Genomic DNA, 18438 nt, shown 5'->3' with positions numbered 1-18438 from the left:
TTCATAGTGATGAGGGAACATGTCACCCAGTGCAACGGTGTGGCTCATTGATGACTTTTTAATAGTTTTCGGACAACAATGGTGCCTTATGGCTGGCGAACACTTGCAAGGCAGCTAGCTGAACTAGTAACTGCCACTATGTTTGAGATGTTGCCAATTTCAGTATCACAAAGACTGTGATTGTTTCTCCAACCAGCGAAACAGCCATCCAAAGTCAGTATTAATGGTATTAGTGTATGTACTGTATACATGAAAGCAAGTCAGGATGTGTGTGTGTGTGTGTGTGTGTGTGTGTGTGTGTGTACCTGTTGCAGGTCTGCCATGGAGTATAGGTGAATATGTTGTAGCAGGTATTCCCTGGGTAAGATCCTGTGAAAAGACACATAAGAAAAAAGTTTTAATGCATCTGTCTCTGAGAAGCCGGTGTGATGAGATTCACTTTTAATCAAAGATAGTTAACTGTGGTCACACATAAGAGAAACATCACCATTATATTCTCGTTAAGCATTTCTCCTTTATTTCCCTTTTTGCACATTGATTGTAGACATATGTTACTGTGGAACGGACACATGTGTGTCTTGCACCATCACAAAAACCACATATATCTTTTACACACACTACGTGGGAGCCTGAGATTGCCACTGAGTCCCTGTTTGCTGCCTGGAACATCAGGAAACAGCAGCAGATGTTTAATCTCATGACTAAAGTGTCTAGTTTAGTTCTGACTCTGATTACACACAAATGAAACTGAAACAAACATTAGTTCAAGCTTAAATTTGTATTTATTTATTTTTAATATGAAGTGAAACTGGCTCCTAATGTCCAGAGTGCTGGCCAGTTTTAAATAATAGGTTCAATCTTGCAAATATATAATCACACATTACAATAAATGAGCATTAGACTGATTTAATGTTTAACCACCAGCCTTTCAGTCCATTGTGCTAAACAAAGTCATAATGTTAATCTTGAGTCAGAAGCTTTCCATCGTCTAAAGTTAGGTGACAAAACACAGACAGGAGAGCTCTGGTGGTTGTGTGTGTAGTGTGTGTGTGTGTGTGTGTGTGTGTGTGTGTGTGTGTGTGTGTGTGTGTGTGTGTGTGTGTGTGTGTGTGGCCTCCTCTCAGACCACTGTAAGATGGATGGCACCATGTTAAATCCTGTCTAAGCTGTGATGAGTGTCACCAAATCACAAGTATGTGTCCGTATTCATATGTGTATGTGTGTGTGTGTGATCCAGACGCCTTATGGTGATAAGCACCGCTGATAAACTACTCTGTTTGGCACGTTACCAATGGTTACCACATCAGCATTCATAAGGTGACACACACTCGGGTCCAATAATCAAGCTCGCACACACACGCACACTCACACACACGCACAGACTCCTTGTTGATTGTGTAGTCAGTACCCAGATGAACACACCTTTAAAGTGTGTGCTGATCTTGATAAAAGCACTTGAGAAACAACACAATTTAGGATTAGATTACAAACAGAAGACACACAGGTCCATGCATGTATGCAAACGCACACACATGTCAACAACTGACAATATTTGTATATGACCTGATAGTATTTAATTCCATATTTTATTTCACAATCCCCAATGCTTCTTTCTCCAGGAGACACACCTTTCATTAAAATTCTGTTATCACTCAGAGATTATGATCATTTACTGAAGGAGGGTTAGACCTGATTCAGTGTGTGTGTGTGTGTGTGTGTGTGTGTGTGTGTGTGTGTACACATAGATATAGGAAGTCCTGCAAATGTGTGTGTACAGGGGATGGACAAACTAACACATTACAATCTAATGCAAACCCCAAAAATATCTCTGCAATAAATCTTATCTTTTTCAAACGTATATATGTTGACACAGTGTCAGAAAAGTGTCGATTACAACTTTTTAGAAGCTGCGTTTTTGGGGCGTTAATGTTTTAATGACCTGTCAGCCCTCATTTACATACACAAGGTGGATAAGGACCACGTTTTTGAACCAGAAAGTACAGCAGTGATCTGCCACACAACGTCAATTTCTTGTTCTTTTACCACCACTACGACTGCTGCTACTCCTGCTCCTACCACTGCAAGATGACCTCCGGATAAACACAAGCAACCATCTAGGGCACACTGGGAACCACTGAGTACACTCTAGCGAAGACCAGAGAGTCCAAGGACTTAAGAGCTCTAAATAGCACCATAATGCACCATACATTTAGTACTATGCCACAGATTGTACTAGTTTTGCTCACAATTATTCTGCAAAGAAGCCAAAATAAGATTTCCTCAGATGTATGAATGAGATACATACACATCTCAATACAAATTCAATTCCACCAAAAAAGCAAGAATAATGTCCCTGAGTTCATGAAATAAAATTTACAAAAAGACACAATAACAACCTAACATCCACATGAAATCATGTGGCAATGATAGCATGATATCATGTAGGTAGCCATCAAGTGCATATTTAAGATCGTCTTACAGAGTTTGTTCTGACTGAACAAGCCAGCTAGAAACAATAATTCAGAAAACATGTTTTAACCGACCCATATAGCTACAATTAGCTTTATTAGCTAGCCTACTAAAGCTGATACAATTGTAATTTGAGCCAACAAAATTCATGGTTGCTGACTAGAAATAAAAATCCGCTTCTGTCTTAAATCAAGAACCCACTGTTTCGAAAATGTATTTGTAGCAGCAAAACTGCCACTGTTATCATTGTAAACATTATGTACCATGCTACAACCTCAGTTTGACAGGTGTGGCAACAAGGGCTTAGCAAAAGGTCAAGTTAACAATTTGAGCCTGACCACAAACAGAGTGTTGATAATCTTGTTGTATTTTCCAAGCATATGAGCTCCGGTCATAAAGATATGGATATCAGGACGGCCTCGTTCGACACAAACACCTTCATTGAACGCTGCCATAAAACAACAGAAAACAGCTTTTAGTCTGCACCCTGTGTCAAAGATCCTTTGCGACACGTTATCAAAGATGTAAACCTCTGATAGTGTTTGAGAACTGCTGCACGGGGCCATAAACACAGCGCTCTCTAACTTACAGCCTTTGGTGCCTCATGTGGTTTTGTGTGCGACTGTGTGTCCACAGCTCTCCGCCTGTACGCAACAGACATCTCTTTTCAGATTCCCCCTGAAGTAGACTGATGACTAGGGGAAGGTTTTAGCGCCATGGCCCTCATCAATCCTGCAGTGTTTGGAAGTGGCGGGGCACTAGCCGGCACGAGCTAATGGGACAGAAGTAAACACAGAACGCCACGATGCTGCCCTGCTTTGCTTTGCAACAGGGGACGACTAATATGGGTTTTTTTTTTTTTTTTTTTTTAAAAGGCTGATAAAATTAACAGTAGTTTGGGTTTGAAGCTACTAGCCAAGCCTGAGAAAATATATATTTTTAGCATTTTTTGTAGCCATCTTCTAGTGTCAGCTGTTAAATAATTGAGAGTGGTGAGTGGTAGGAAACTCAGGTCTGAATTATACTGTAGACATACTTGGCTTGTAAAGCACACTCCTCTCCAACACTTCCTTTAATGTCTTTTTTTTGCCATTACCTACCAAAGATAGTTAGGCTAACACTAGCATGGCTAGCATCGGACATCTGTAGTCCTTGCCATTTTGTCTTTTGTCTCATATGTATACTTTCCTTGTCAAATTAGTGAAATGATAACATCTTAACCTGTATATTATAACTGTGAAGTGTATCAAAAATAAACTCAAAGCACAAATAACAGAGAAAGAGTATGATGGTATGTTAGAAGATAGGTTTTTTTTTTGTAAATGACCATCATAGAATATTAATTAGATTCCAGTCTGTTTGCTGAGGTGGATGATTCTCCTTCAGACATGGCCCATCAGATCAGAGTGTATTAGTGACCTGGACCAGGGCAAGGAGCATCCATCAGCTCACAGACAAGGCTTTCAGTGTGGGACTCCACTCAGATAAACAGTCCCCCCCCCCCCGGACCATCACACGCATGAACATATACACACAGGCACACATCTTTTATGTGTGCAGGAATGCAAGCAGATAAAAGTTATGGCAATATACACACATGCACTCGACATACACACATAAACACACATGCACGGATCATACAAGGAAATGTTAACAGTCTGTGTAATCAAGTGTCTGCTCGTCAACAGAGCAATATAACAAATATTTAAGTTCATCCGTCAGTGTGACTGATGACAGAGACTGTTTATTTTAAACATAAAAATAATAGCTGATGTCTCCTGTGTGTAAAAAAATGACTCTACAGCCCATTGTTTTGTTTTTTACAGGGTCAATTCATCCAAAATGCAAATTGATTTTTTTAGTATCTAACCATGCAGATCGCCATGTCTCGTTTTTTGTGTGATTTCTGCAAACTGGCCCTTTAAATGTGGGATCATACAAGATCAAACTGGCCTTGAACATGTTCCTTATCGCATCCAACCATGGCCCTTTAATCACACCATGTTGTGGTCACTTCAGGGTATTTAGTAGTCTTATCTGACAACATTTCCCATGTGAACAATACTGCCATACAATGACACAAACATGATTATTGATCCAGTCACTTTGTCCCTTTTATAATAATCATTTAGTTCCCCACAACCCTGTGTGCAGGTAACAAGAGCTACAGTTAGGAATGAAGGTTGAACTTCTCACAACAAGATATGATGATGGTTGATGGTTGATGACGGATCGTTAGGAACCAGCGTTCAAAATTAAGAAGTACTTTACAAGTTTCTTTTGAAAAGTGATGCAGAAATACACCAACCCATCAAAACTGACTTCACAACCAGCATACCTTCGTCGGAGGTCCTCGGCAACAGTTGCTCGGCAGCTGAACAGGTAGGCCCGCAGTGACTGTAGCTGCTGGCGGAGACGTAGCACAGTGCTGAGAGGCTCACAGTGCTCATACAGACAAGGGTTGAGCTGCTGGACGTCGAGCAGAGGCTCCTCATACACAAACTCCAGGAATTCTTTGGCCTGTTTAGACACCTGCAGGAGCACATCAGAGTCTACATCAGGGTCACTGCGCCAAGGGCAACGGATACATTAGAGATAATACCAGACAAGCTGTATGTTTTATTGTAATGGATGGTGTGGGGCTAAGAGCCCATACAAAAGCCTCTGGTTTTGCATGAATTAAACAAGACAAATGTAAAGTGTTAATTAATGAGCTTTCCCTGCTGCTCGTGAGGTGCAGGATGACATCAGTTGTTTACAGCTGTTCCACATTTCGCACATTGACCATACGCCAGCCAGCCATGTATTAGGTTTTGACCTAGTCTCGTTTCACACTGGGCTAAAATGAGCACGATCTTAGAAAATTCCTCAGGTGATTTGTTCAGGAAACGTTTTGAAATCATCTCACATCACTGGCAATTTTATTTGAAATAAAAACAAATATTTCACATTTACATAAAAATTTTATTTGAAGAGTGTAAAGTGGGATATAGATGGACTTTCTTGAGGACCAGATGATATGAGGACTTGAACATCCCGGAAAACTGTCACTTACTGGAAAACAGTGGATCTGCCATTCAAGTCACTCAGAAAAAGAAACTGCATACTTTTAAATCTGGTACAGCAAGTGTATTGCCATGATGTATATTTTCATATAGTTGTGTGTGTGCTTTCCCACCTTGTGCTTGCTGGTGTCCCAGTTGTGCAGCAGGCGAGCTGGGATGAGGAAGGAGTTGTCCTGATGGCAGCTCTGGCAGTAATACCAGCCACTGTAGTAGCAGACCTTTGCCTTTCCTCTGGACAGACCGACTGGACGCTGACAACCTGAGGGAATGAGAGAGTCATTGGGTTAGAGTGTGTGTGTGTGTGTGTGTGTGTCTGTGTTTACATCTTAATAACACATTTAAGGTACTTAATGATGCTCTAGGGTGCCTGAAAGTCTCTGTAATCATGAGGAATCCACTTAAACCACTTTTAACAAAGTGTGAAAAGTGGGATTCAAACCAACATAACAATCTTCCATTATAATGTGGAGCAAGTGCATGTTATCTCAGAGTTATGGCACACGCTGCAGGTAATCAAACCATGGCTTCAATAAAGAGATCCATATATAAAACATTTTATGTCCATTTATGGGTTCCAACTGGCTAATTAGCCCCAAGTGTTGCACAAGTCAGCTTTTGGTGTCAACAGTCTGTTGCAGCAGAACACAAAGGTTGTGGACGAAATAACTTGGTGTTAATATGTGTCAGTTTATTGCCCCTCACTAAATACCAAACTAATCCAGCTGAATAAACCTGTAGATAATAAACAAGATAGTCTAAGTTTAAACGGTGTTAACAGAGTGTTAACAGCTGATTTTATTGAACTGCTGATAAATTCTTAGATGGAGGCGTTTATTCTCATCAAGGGTATAACTTACAACCTAATTTCAAGTTTTACAGTTTGGACAGAAAACATGCACATCGGTCAGTAAGCTCCACATTCATCACAGATGAGTGACACTGACACCTTTCTTTTTTTTGTGTTGGGAACTTTCTATGTTCTACTCTCTATTTACTGTTCTAGAAAAACTTACCTAAGTTACTCTAAGAAGGATTCTCTTATTGCTCAGCCTACAAAATCAAGCATGCCCTAACCATGGGTTGAGTTTGTTGAAGGCAGCACACTGTCTGGCAGGTTCCTGGCTTTGCAGCCTTGGAGTCACTGCATCCAGCACACAAGGATTATAGGGGTGAAAAGGTAACCTGGGTTTGAACATCTCTCTCAAGCTAGACACACAAGCAAGTGCAACTCTTTCAGCAGAGAAGTATGCTGCATTATCACTGTATTTAAACTGCTGCTGCATCTTGCCGCTCTTCACAACAGCTGGATTTTCACCCCATCTTTGGGTTTGACCTTTAGGAAGCGCTATAAACATTTTTGTCACTCATTCACCAAAGACATTTGGTGACTAAAACTATATTTAAGTCTTAAAGTTTTGGCATGCCATATTGTTGGGGTTAAAGTTGTGGTACAAGTAAATGATATATCTTTACATCTCAGATCTGTATTCACAGAACGAGATGTGGTGTTCTTGTGGAGTTCCTGCATGATTCTTGTTATGTTAGACTATAATGACCAATTCCACAATGAGCAATTTTATCATGATGTGTCATTTGCTGGAGATGCACAAAAAAGCAATAACATAACTTTTGTTTTTTAGAAGGAGAAGCTGATCTGATTTTATTCTGTCAACTCACATGTATGTCCTTCAGTATAATAATATATAATAATAATAATAATAATAATATATAACAATATTTTTGATGATGCCCAAAACTGTGTACAATATTTTACATTTGACAGTTGATACTTGATGCATCCTACAGTGGCCCTGAGAGCTCAACGCACTGCAACTTCAGAAAACACATGCAAATAGACAAAACACAAACAAATCAGCAATTTGACAACATGTGCTGCAAATACTCACAACGCAACGGAAGTGGTTCCAGGGGAAACTAAAAAGTGATGAACCCGGCTGGGATGCACTCGTTCAATACTTTGTGACTGAAATTAAAAGCACTGAACAAGTGTGCATGAATGTATCATAATACATCCATACAAGTTCATCCCAGCTGAGTTCATCAATTCTTTTTTTTTTAAGTTGTTTTTTGCTTTATTCCGATAGTGATAATGAGAGAGTGAGAGATAAAGAGAGGATGATATGCAACAAAGGGCCTCAGGTACGGATTACACCTTCATGGTATGTGGCGTGCTCACCAGGCCCCCCCCCCCATCACTATTTTGTGTCCACTGAAGTTAAGTTGTGTTGTGAGTATTTGCAGAACATGTTGTCAAACTGACAAAAATGATTTCTGAATAATTTTTTTGTTTTTTTTTTGTCTTTTTGCATGTGCTTTCTTACGTTGCAGCGCGTTGAGCTCTCAGGGCCACCGTAGCATTCTATAATATTAATACCCACGTCTGCCAGAATCTACCTGCCAAATTCATCTGAAGTAATCTCTTAGATAACAGAGATTTGGTTCTTGTAGTAGTCACAACAGCAGACTTCAAAACCAAAGTGTTTTGTAGAACCTAAAAAAGAAAAGAAAATCAACAAATCCTCTGCTCTATTCAACCTGATCACTGCCCCTCTGTCTGCTTTGTCTGACAGACTCTTTAAAGTTCATTCTTCACCCAAACACCCGGGCCTGGTCTATCATCTCACACACACACACCAATAGATGAATGCCACTGCACTGTGACAGGTGTCCCTTATCCACGCAATCTGAGAGGACGCGAGGCCTGGAGAGGAAAACAGCAAGAGAAGAGAGGAAGAGAAGAAAAGAAACGGGAGATTTTTATCTTGGTATTCGAAAACAGAGGCATGGAAAGATATAGGAAACAGAAAAGAAGAAGGACAGAGGAAGAGGGACGTGTGTCAGCCTGTTTGTCAGTGGTGCTTCAACACAAGAAACAAAACAGACTGAAAAAGGGGAAATAGAAAAAAAAAGAAGGAGACTATCGAGGGATCAGAGGAGGAAATGAATTGAATGAAAGAGAAGAAGCGTGAGCTCAAACCAGGACAGATAAAGACCGACAATAAAGGGAAGTTAGTCCACCTACTTTTCTGTCATAGACAAGAATCTGACGTCTGAAAGACAGAACGGTCTTATCAGGAATCCTGCTTTATCTGACCAAGAGAAAGAAAAAAACTTGTTTGGCAGCCGCAAATAAACTGAACGATGAATTGAACTATGTTTGAGATCATTTCAAAACAGTGTCACTTTAGTCTCTACATTACATTATTTAATCCACCACAGTGAATTGAAGTTTATTTTTTAAGAGTAAAATGTCCCGCTCGTGTTGACACTAGATCATGTGGCTTTATATTTACAGTAGACAGCAGCAGCGCGCACAACTCCAAAATACTCCAGCGATAAATTGGGTGGACGGACGTTGCTGTCTAAACAGAACAAACACAATGCACATTAATTGTCTTCTTGTATATTAAACAAGAAGACTATTTATATATGAGTGTCGGCATTCTGTCTGTCCGGCTTCATATTTACACCTGGGATTAATAAGCGTTATCTTCATCTCAAGTTTGCCCACGGTGTGATCTGGTGACCTCAGATCAGGGGAAGCTACTGTCTGCACCTGAGAGACGGCCGCGGTGTGCAGGGCGAGGATCATGAGGGACAGGTGGAAAGAGCCGAACACACCTGTAAGCTTCTTCTCGGTAGCACTTCCTAACAAAAGCTAATATTAATTATAGTTCAGAAGGTTTGTCAGCACTTGTGCTAACTCAGTAACCCGTCAGTCACATGACACTCGTCTTGCACGTCATATTGGTTCCTCAAGACTCTTGCAGAGCTCTGCTGCTGTCTGAGCTCTGCTTATTTTTGCCTTTGCCATGAGGCTTCTTCAGTTAGGTGGCTATTTAACTTAAACCGTTTTTCTTAAGAATGTGCCTAAACTCTACAAACAGCATTTACACCGGTGACACTTCTGATCACAATGCGAGTCCATCTCCAGACCATCCATTGATCGAATACATGTGTGTAACTCAGATCTAGGTAGGCTAATTACAGAAGTGAGCTCATGCTGTTGTTGGGGTGGATGCGCTTTCAAAAAAACCACAGTCCACTGGTTGGGAGCCAGCAGGCAGAGGGGACGGTCAACAGTCAGAGAAACACTGTGTCACTTCGCGGAAACAGCTGACCACCAGGCAGGCGTTCAGGCCAACTGTGGCCTTAAATTTGGTGTGTTGCTGTTTGGACCAGAGGTACAAAGACACATACGTATGTAGCCTGAAAACACTCGCAAACCAAACTTTAAACAACTTTAACCTCAAATTCTATATCATGAGGACAAGAAGAGAACACACCCACACACATACATACACACACATGGGGGCAAAAGTACTTCTACCACAGCAGGGGCAGTGTATAATGTACTCTGCACAGTAAAGTCTGAACAGATAATGTGGGACTATGGAAGAAGAAATAACACCAAGCATATGAATCTGACGCGGACCGAAACAACAAGCAACGAAACAACCTGAAAACAGCGAGAACTCTCACCAACGAGCAGAGGGGCCATTTATAAGAACAGATTGTGATGTTCTGTTGTATGAATAAAAAAATACAATATTTTTTCCCAAACACAACTAATATTGTATGCTTTATTAAGCCGATTAGGTGATTTACTGTTGTGAATACAGTATATACTGTAAGAAAGGCTGTATAAAAAGAAAATGTAAGTTCATTCATCTTTCAACTTGAAAAGACAATGGGGTAGAGACCTCTTTTACAATATAGCTGAGTAAAAAATAAATATAATAATGGTGATATAAAGTAAAAGTAATAAAAAAGGCAAATTAGTAAAATAATAAAACCTTAAGAGCAAATAAAGCAACTTAAATTTAAAACAGATGAATCAACTAAAACAAGAACAGCTGGAAGTGATAAGACAGTTTAAATTGCTCTAAGGATAAAAATGAGGTGAAATGAGGTAAGCTTTAGATTGCTTTGCATGTTATTGCCAGAAGAAAACCATTGCTGAAAAAACTGCATAAAACTGCAAGATGCCAACGTTGCCAAAGAAATGAAAAGAAGCCTGATGAATATTGGCAGCACATTCTTTGGTCAGATGAAACCAAAATAAATTTGTTTGGATCCGATGGAGTCCAGCATGTTTGGTGTGGACCTGGCCAGGACGACCACAGTGACTACACAGTGCCGACCGAGACGGGAGTGTGCTGATATCGGACTGTGTCAGAGCAGAAGGTGTATGAGGGTTGAGTCATTTACAGTATGGCACTATAGAATAAAGTTTGAATACACAAATACTGAATGAAAAAGTTGACTCTCAGTATCAAGAAGCTCGATAGGAGAGGAGAGAAAAGAAAAAACGGTGAAAACTATGACCTGAACCTCCGATAAAAATAATGTTAATGTTATTTACAACAAGCGTTTGGTGTTTTACAGTCTTTAGCTATATAAACCAGTAACAGTTGTTATGTTAATGTTTTGCTATCACTTTCTATCACTTCTTTTTATTACTGCAGTTAGATTTCTAACCAACTAGCCCCAGACAGGCCTGACTGTCTCATCACTTTCCGATACCGAGTCACTGTAGCGACCAAAGACTCATATTTAGAAATTGATGATATCACATCTAATGTACAGACTGACTGCGTAAGATAGTTTAAATGCAAATAGTGACTGGACCATGGTTGTTTTTATATTGAAATTATTTATTATTATTATTATTAATAAGTAAAAACACTTCCTCAACCACTTTGTACCCAAGACATAACTTTTTTCTCCATTTCAAGATTTTCTTCCACTGCTTTTTCCACTTTCAACCAATAGACAAGTACTACAACTCTCATGAATGTTATTTTCTTAATTTTTACAGTAACTATTAATATTTTCTGCTGCTAACTAGCTCCTCCATTATCAGTGCAGAGTAACAACTGCTTTCTCTTCTCATCTCTGATCTTTTATGGATCTCTCTGAGACGAAGAGAAAGAGGGACAGAGGGAAAGATGAATGGGAATTCAAACGTAGCTCAAAGGTCTACCGATTGTACTGCGGCTCTCTGTAGTGAGAGAGGGTCACTTTGACCTCCCCAGGGTGGGTGTACGGTGGAGAGAGAGAGGGAGAGAGACATAGAGAAACAGAGAGAGAGAGAGAAAGAGAGATGACATCAGGGCAAAAAGGGGCTCACGCTTTCATCTGCCCGCCACTGGTTCAAACCACCACACCTCTGAGAGGACACTGTGTGTGTGTGTGTGTGTGTGTGTGTGTGTGTGTGTGTGTGTGTGTGTGCGCGTGTTATGTACATGTGTGTGAATTAAAACTGAAAAGACGAGCAAGGCCTGAGCTTTGATGTGTCTCCTTCACACCAACCAAACACTCGAATGAAAATGTGGGCAAATGGAGTACTATGGGTAAGACAGTGTGTGTGTGTGTGTGTGTGTGTGTGTGTGTGTGTGTGTGTGTGTGTGTGTGTGTGTGTGTGTGTGTGAGTTTTAGAGACAGAGAGAGAGAGAGAGAGAGAGAGAGAGAGAGAGAGAGAGAAACTGTCTATCTTTTGATGTGAGCCCACCTATTTCACCCAAAAGCCCCCCCCCCCACACACACATCCACCAGATTCACATAGTCTGTTGGGGGCCTGAGAATGTGCTCCGGTGCAACGACAGGGGTCACCAAACCTGAGGACACACTCTGAACAATGTGTGTGTGTGTGTGCGCGCGTGTGTGTATGCGTATGTGGTGAGGGGTGATGGGGGAATCACAGTCTTCAAACGAACACAAACCGTTTCCTTCAAAAGGAATCAAAAACGCGGCGATTCCCATGTGTAATTAGTTGAATACATTTTACATTTTGATGTTAAATAACCAATCACTCGATATGTATAGATGTAACATGCATATGCAAAGGGCAGACTTGAAACAAGTTCAAAGAGAGATCAGTTGAAACTAAAGTAGCATACTGAACGTTAGGCATTGCGCTCGCCACCATCAAGAGATCTTGTTTAGAGTAGTGGCTTCATATATGAATAATCAGATATGCTCTCAGGTTAAGTACAGCAGATGCATGCGTTTGATGAATTAGTCTTATGGAGGTTTTGATGGCCAATATAAGTGTTTACCACAGATGGTCAGGTCTACAGGTCAGATGATATTCTGTTTGGATCAATGTTCCTTTTTTTCTTCTTCGAGAGCTAAATTGTCAACTCATGCCAAACTTTGCAAAGTTGACTTTGATGAATACTCGCAGAATTGAACTGATTACAACAGTAATAGCTGCAGGTCACTGACACGAATATTATGCTAAGTTAAAGAATAAAGCTATGGAGGCAAATCACTGCCATAATAATTTGAATCATATTAGCAACTGGAGACCAAATTGAGGCATTTAATCACTGCTGATTACTTAGCGTTGAAATTTAAATACCACTGAATTTATTGTCCTGAAATATTTGACTTTGAAAACCATCTTTCTAAGTTTATGTGGCCTGAATTTCACTTTGTGAAGTTCTGAACAGTCAATTTGAAGTTGCACAATTTCAAAAATTGGTATTCAGTTGCTGCTGATATAATTCAATGATTTGATTCAATATATGATTGTATTTTCCTTATTCTCAACAAATCCCATGAAAAGATCAAAATCAACAATTAACTAATTATTTCAGTACTCAACTCAATTCTACACAAGACTAAGTCAGTGTAAAAATCATTGTACATATATGTAATGTTTATTATGCAGGCATCAGTACAAAGGCAGATGTCACTCACTAACCACTACAGCTGCAAACAATTATTATTTTTTGTCATCAATTAATAAGTTCCCAGAGGTCAAGTTGATGTCTGACCAGCAGCCCAAAACCTGATGATATTTAACGTGCAATGTTATCAAACCTAGAAAAGCAGCAATTCTTCATTTTTCAGCAGCTGGAATCAAGAAGTGTTCGGCACTTTTGGATGATAAGTAAAGAATTAATAAACAAATCATTTCAGCAATGATTGACAGGTGCATGACATTTCACTGCAAATGTATCACTGACCCAATATTATCAGTCTTCCTCTCCAGCATTACCTCTGACAGTGTAATAGAGACTGTGTCTATTTGTATAGCACAGAATAATTGAAGTGTAATACAAAAAACTGGCCACATCTCAATAAAAATTTAACTGGCACGCTACCAATGAGAGATGAGAGCCAGGGGAGGGCAGTGGATAGAAAAACAGTAAAGAGGGGAGATAGGATGTCTAAAGTTAAATTTAAGATTCTCACTGTAAAGCTGGTGAGAATGAGATTTTAAGACCAATTTTGCTACAGAAAAAAAACCAGGAAAATAAGGGTATAAATCTATAGAAGCACAAGAGCTCTAACAATACCTTAAGGATTTCATGCATTGGATTTAAATGGTGTAAAATACTTTTTCAAGACCTGCTAAGTAACACTGCAGGAGACTAAGAAGGGATACAGTCAAATAAATAAGAGGGGCAGGAAGAGGACAAAAAGAGGGAATAGCTGTGAGTCTGAATGAACTGGTGAAAGGAAAAAGAAAGAAAGAGAGGAAAAGGAGGGAAATAAACGGACTGAGTGAGCAGAGGTGTGCTCTGTATAGAAAATGGACGTATCCAGCTGTCCCTCCCATCCAGATCTACCCAGAAACCCTTCAATCAAACAACTGCGATCAGGCCTGACCACTGCAGCATCCCCAGGCCGCTTTCATTCGCTCTCATTCATTCATTCATTCATCCATTTTTCCTCTCCTCCGGTGCTTTAAGCCTACCAATTATCATCAGTTGCCCCCAGACGGCCTCTGTCCTTGTTCCTGTTTCAGCTGGCCTTTCAAACAGCCCTGCATTAATAAGCCAGTTGTTACAAATAAAAAGGGAGGTGAGCGGTGATTATTCAAAGCCCTCCTAAGAGAGAGAGAGGAAGCCCACGTTTCACACCCAGGGAGAGTAAAAGCACCGCCTGCCATTTATGGGGCTGTGCAAGGGCCCGGTATGGAGACTAACAGGAATAATAATAAAGGAGGAGAGAGGCTGTAATGGTCCTGGGTATGAAAAAGGGTGAAGACTAAATGGAAAAACACCCAGAACCGCTGACTGACAGGAAAAGGTAGATGCATTCAAGGAGACAGCCTCCTTCATATATCTGTTCAACGGGATATATGCATTATTTAAATTATTGTACAACTTGAGATCACTTTTTGCTCATCATATCATATCAAATCAAATGCCTCGATGGATTAGTTTTGGGAATCATATTTATTATATTATACATTCATTTCCTCGCTGAGAGTTCAAGATCAATATCACTCTGATGTCCGTACAGTAAATATGAAGCTATAGCCAGTTAGCTTAGCTTCGTTTAGCACAAAGACTGGAAGCAGCTAGTCTTGGTGTGTCAAACAGTAAGAAAACCTGCCAACCAGCAACACTGAAGCTCACTAGGCCCAGGTAACAGTCTGTTAGCTGCAGCCTCACATTTAATATTCAGATATGAGTGGTGTCGATCTTCTAATCAAACTCTAAACATGCAAAGGAATAAACATATGTGACCAAATGTTTCACTTTTGTTTTAAACATTGGGAAATTTGTCATACTCTAAGTTGGGCTTAAATATTATGTTCAATATTTTATATGTCACTGAAACTATTATTAAAAGGCAGCTTTGAAAGAACTGTTCATTTACTTAAGTGAATGTGATGCTTGTTTTTGCCTCCTAAATGAGTTGGTCTGTATTCACCTGCAGTCAAACTCAATTTTCCACTGAAGAAAAGTAACATCACACGGTCTTGATCACATCGTTAGTGTCATTCTCACATTGATGACAAAAAACGGGAGATGAATAAGCAGAGAATAGCATTCAAGTTGACTTGATGCAACACAATATTATTGTAGGATGGGAGTGAAAGCAGGGTGCTGCTTTTATTATTTCTATGTGACATTCAAGTCAAGCCAATTTTTATTTGTATAGGGTCAATTCACCATTCACAACATCACCTATTTGCGTGTACTTTGGGACTATATTCATTGATGTTTTATCATTTTACAGCCCTTTCCTCTGTAATGACTGTATGAGATTGTTTGGCTGAGTGAGCATCACATGACCTGGGGGCATTGTACCTTGGGGGCCTGGTGGCCACATCTGGCCATATACAGTTTTTAGTTTTTCTGCATAGATTATAACTAATTAACCAAATTGAATCTTATTTTCTGGGAATTGCTCTGCTTTGTACATTGCTAACAAAAAGACTGTGAGCAGACCATGGATCAGGGTCAAGGTACGATTAACTGTTTCAGTCTCATACAACGTGTCATCATAGGTGTTTGTGTGTGTGTGTGTGTGTAGACCACTCACCTGCACATCTGAAGCTCTGAGCAGTGAGTCCTTTCTCCACAGCCAGACAGGTGAGGATACTGAGGAAGCTGGTGGTGACCGACTGCCTCTTGGCTCTCTGGGCCTCACGATGCCTCCTCTCACGAGACGGTTTTGATCTCAGCAGCACTCCCTGGAGGCTTGGAGCTCCTTCTCCCGACACACCTCCTTCTTGTGCAGGCCTCTGTGCTCCCACTGCCTCTCGAAGGGTCTCCACCCATTCCTGGGCCTTAAGGTGATCCTCTGCCCGAAGTCGGAGCACCTCTTTGGGGAAAACTACCTGGAAACGTTCCCTTCTATCCATCCACGGCTCTCCGTTCTCTGGTTCCTGATCTTGCTGCACAGCCAAGCAGAAAGCCAGGGAGTACTGGAGGACAGGCTGGGACACAGACCCGCGTCCCTCAGTAGGGAAAGCTTGGAGAGCAGATCTGGTCAGGACGACGGTGAAGGCCCGCCAGTTGTTCTGGTCCATCAGCTTGTGGAGCAGACCGGCTTTGAGGACGTCCTGGCAGCGTTGGGTGAACAGAGGAAGGGTGGTGGGTCTGCTCAAGATGCCAGAATTAGTCTGAATAGAGAGTGAAGCCTCCGCTGAGGTGGTGGTGTCACTCTCCCCATCAGGCCTGGTGTCGAGTCCCGATGGAGAGGGCGACGAGGAGGGCGACATGGGTGCAGGAAACTTAGCCACCTGTTGGTTTTCCACTCCGGTCTTAAGCTGGCGGTTCTCCTGCCTCACAGGTCTGGCTGCCTGCACCTTCTCCCACATAAGCCGTCTCCACTCCATCGCCTCCCATTGGCTGGCCGCCCTCAGCTGGAGACGCGTGCTGTTGAAGAACAAAGCCTGCAGCGTGCGTTGATCGGCGGGCTGGGTGATCTGGCCGGGCTGGCTGCAGGGTGCTGGTGAGATGACGCTCTGGCAGTGTGACAGAGAGTAGGCGGTGCCCAGCTGGCGGTTGGCACTGCTGTCCAGAGTGTAGAGCCGGAGCTCGCACGGTGTCAGCTCGACATGGCAGGGTGTCCAACGGCCCCGGGGCCCCTCACGCTGCTCCATCTCACCCTGTTTCACCACACTGCTGCTGCTGCTGCTTTTATCAGCTGGACAGAGACACAGAGGAGAAGGGAAAAGGGGGAAATGATACACGGATGAGTAATGGTTAATCAGTTCAGGCTGAACACAACTGCGACAACAAAACAGCTTCCAACCAGATACAGTTCATGTGATCTTCTGCGGGCACAAATCACAGGTCACATACTCTTATTTATGTTTTAAAAAACTCGCCCGTTTGTACCACTTTGAAAAATCCCACTTTGGTACTGAGAGTTTTTGACTTCAAGAATAAATCCATGGCAGTGAACTGCATACTTTCTCCTCTTGGTTTGCACACACAGTTTTTTCTCCCACTTTGCCTAAATCCTCACACCTCAAAGGAACTTCAATCTATCTACATGGGCCAGTTTCCTACGTAAGGTAGCTTATCAGAGACTAGCAGCTCAGACCTGAGCGTTTGTATTTTGGTAAGAGATAGCAGTCCACATGAGCTTCTCTGAAAATGTTTCTCGTCACCAAAACCGGAAGAAACAGTATTGTTAAAGGGGCCACTAGGCAAATTGTCCCACTCTCCTAATCTAAGGGGCCGGAGGCACACCCTCACTCTATTTTGGCTTTTCCTCTCCGATCTACCACAGTCCGCCGCTCAGGAGGTTTGTTTTACCCTCATTTATGTCGTTACTCTCCGACGCACTCTCCTGATGTGTGTGTTTAGAAATTTAAACATACGCATTTTAAAGTATCTAAAAAAAAAAAAAACTCTAGATATTTAGTTTAACACAGTTTTCCCACATAAACCGCTTTAAAAGAAACTCTGATAAGAAGACATCCACGCTTCGAAAAATTCTTCATTTCTTCACCCACCACCGCTGCTTGTGTTAGGTTGACCAGCGGAAGAACAGTGCGCATCAAGATGGCTAGCATTAGAGGAAACATCGGAGAGACTCAGCCACATGTTTGAGCCTCAGTCAGACTCAGACTCAGATGAAGAGTCTGCGGTGAACCTGCGAGTAGCAGACATATCAGAACGGTGAGCGCTGTTAGCACCTTTTTTATTTGTTTACGTTGTTTGTGGTTGTGTTAATGCAAACCCTCGTTCTCTGTACTGACAGGTCTGCTCTGCGCTGGATGTCTCAGGTATCTTTGCCTCAGCCTGCAAGTTGAGAGGATTAGTTCCTTAGGTTTGTGACGTATGAAACCCTGGTTGTCTGAATCTGTGTATTTGAGGCTGTCATTGGTTCACTGCAAGGTGGAGATACTCAGCCATGATATGTCCTGTATTATATAAAAAACACCATATGGACTTGTTAACAGGGTTTAACATTTGATTTTAATTAGAGCATAATATATAAATAAATAAATAAGCATAATGCTGAATGAAAATATCCAAAGCATATACACTATTTTTTGGTAAAATCACCAACAATGCAAAACCTCACCTCCGTGATAGCCAACATGCAAATTAGTTATGTGACTGGTGAAGGTGAAAGGTGAAGATCAGACTAATAATAATGATTACAGCTTGATAGA

The 18438-nt window shown here is 41.3% G+C and overlaps 1 protein-coding gene across 2 annotated transcripts in view; it reads right to left on the bottom strand.

Moving 5' to 3' along the window:
* Positions 1–18438, bottom strand: part of plekhm3 (pleckstrin homology domain containing, family M, member 3) — a 60494-nt gene that overhangs the window by 32987 nt on the left and 9069 nt on the right. For both annotated transcript variants that reach the window (XM_056389458.1, XM_056389457.1), the window contains exons 3-6: positions 15846–16955; positions 5648–5793; positions 4808–5001; positions 306–369 (exon numbers count right to left, since the gene is read on the bottom strand). In XM_056389458.1, the coding sequence (XP_056245433.1) occupies positions 306–369; positions 4808–5001; positions 5648–5793; positions 15846–16955 (1514 nt within the window). The remainder of the gene's footprint in view (positions 1–305; positions 370–4807; positions 5002–5647; positions 5794–15845; positions 16956–18438) is intronic.

Source organism: Seriola aureovittata, chromosome 11 (genome assembly GCF_021018895.1).
Source record: "Seriola aureovittata isolate HTS-2021-v1 ecotype China chromosome 11, ASM2101889v1, whole genome shotgun sequence".
NCBI classification, from domain to species: Eukaryota; Metazoa; Chordata; class Actinopteri; order Carangiformes; family Carangidae; genus Seriola; species Seriola aureovittata.
This window is presented reverse-complemented; position numbering and strand designations above follow the sequence as displayed.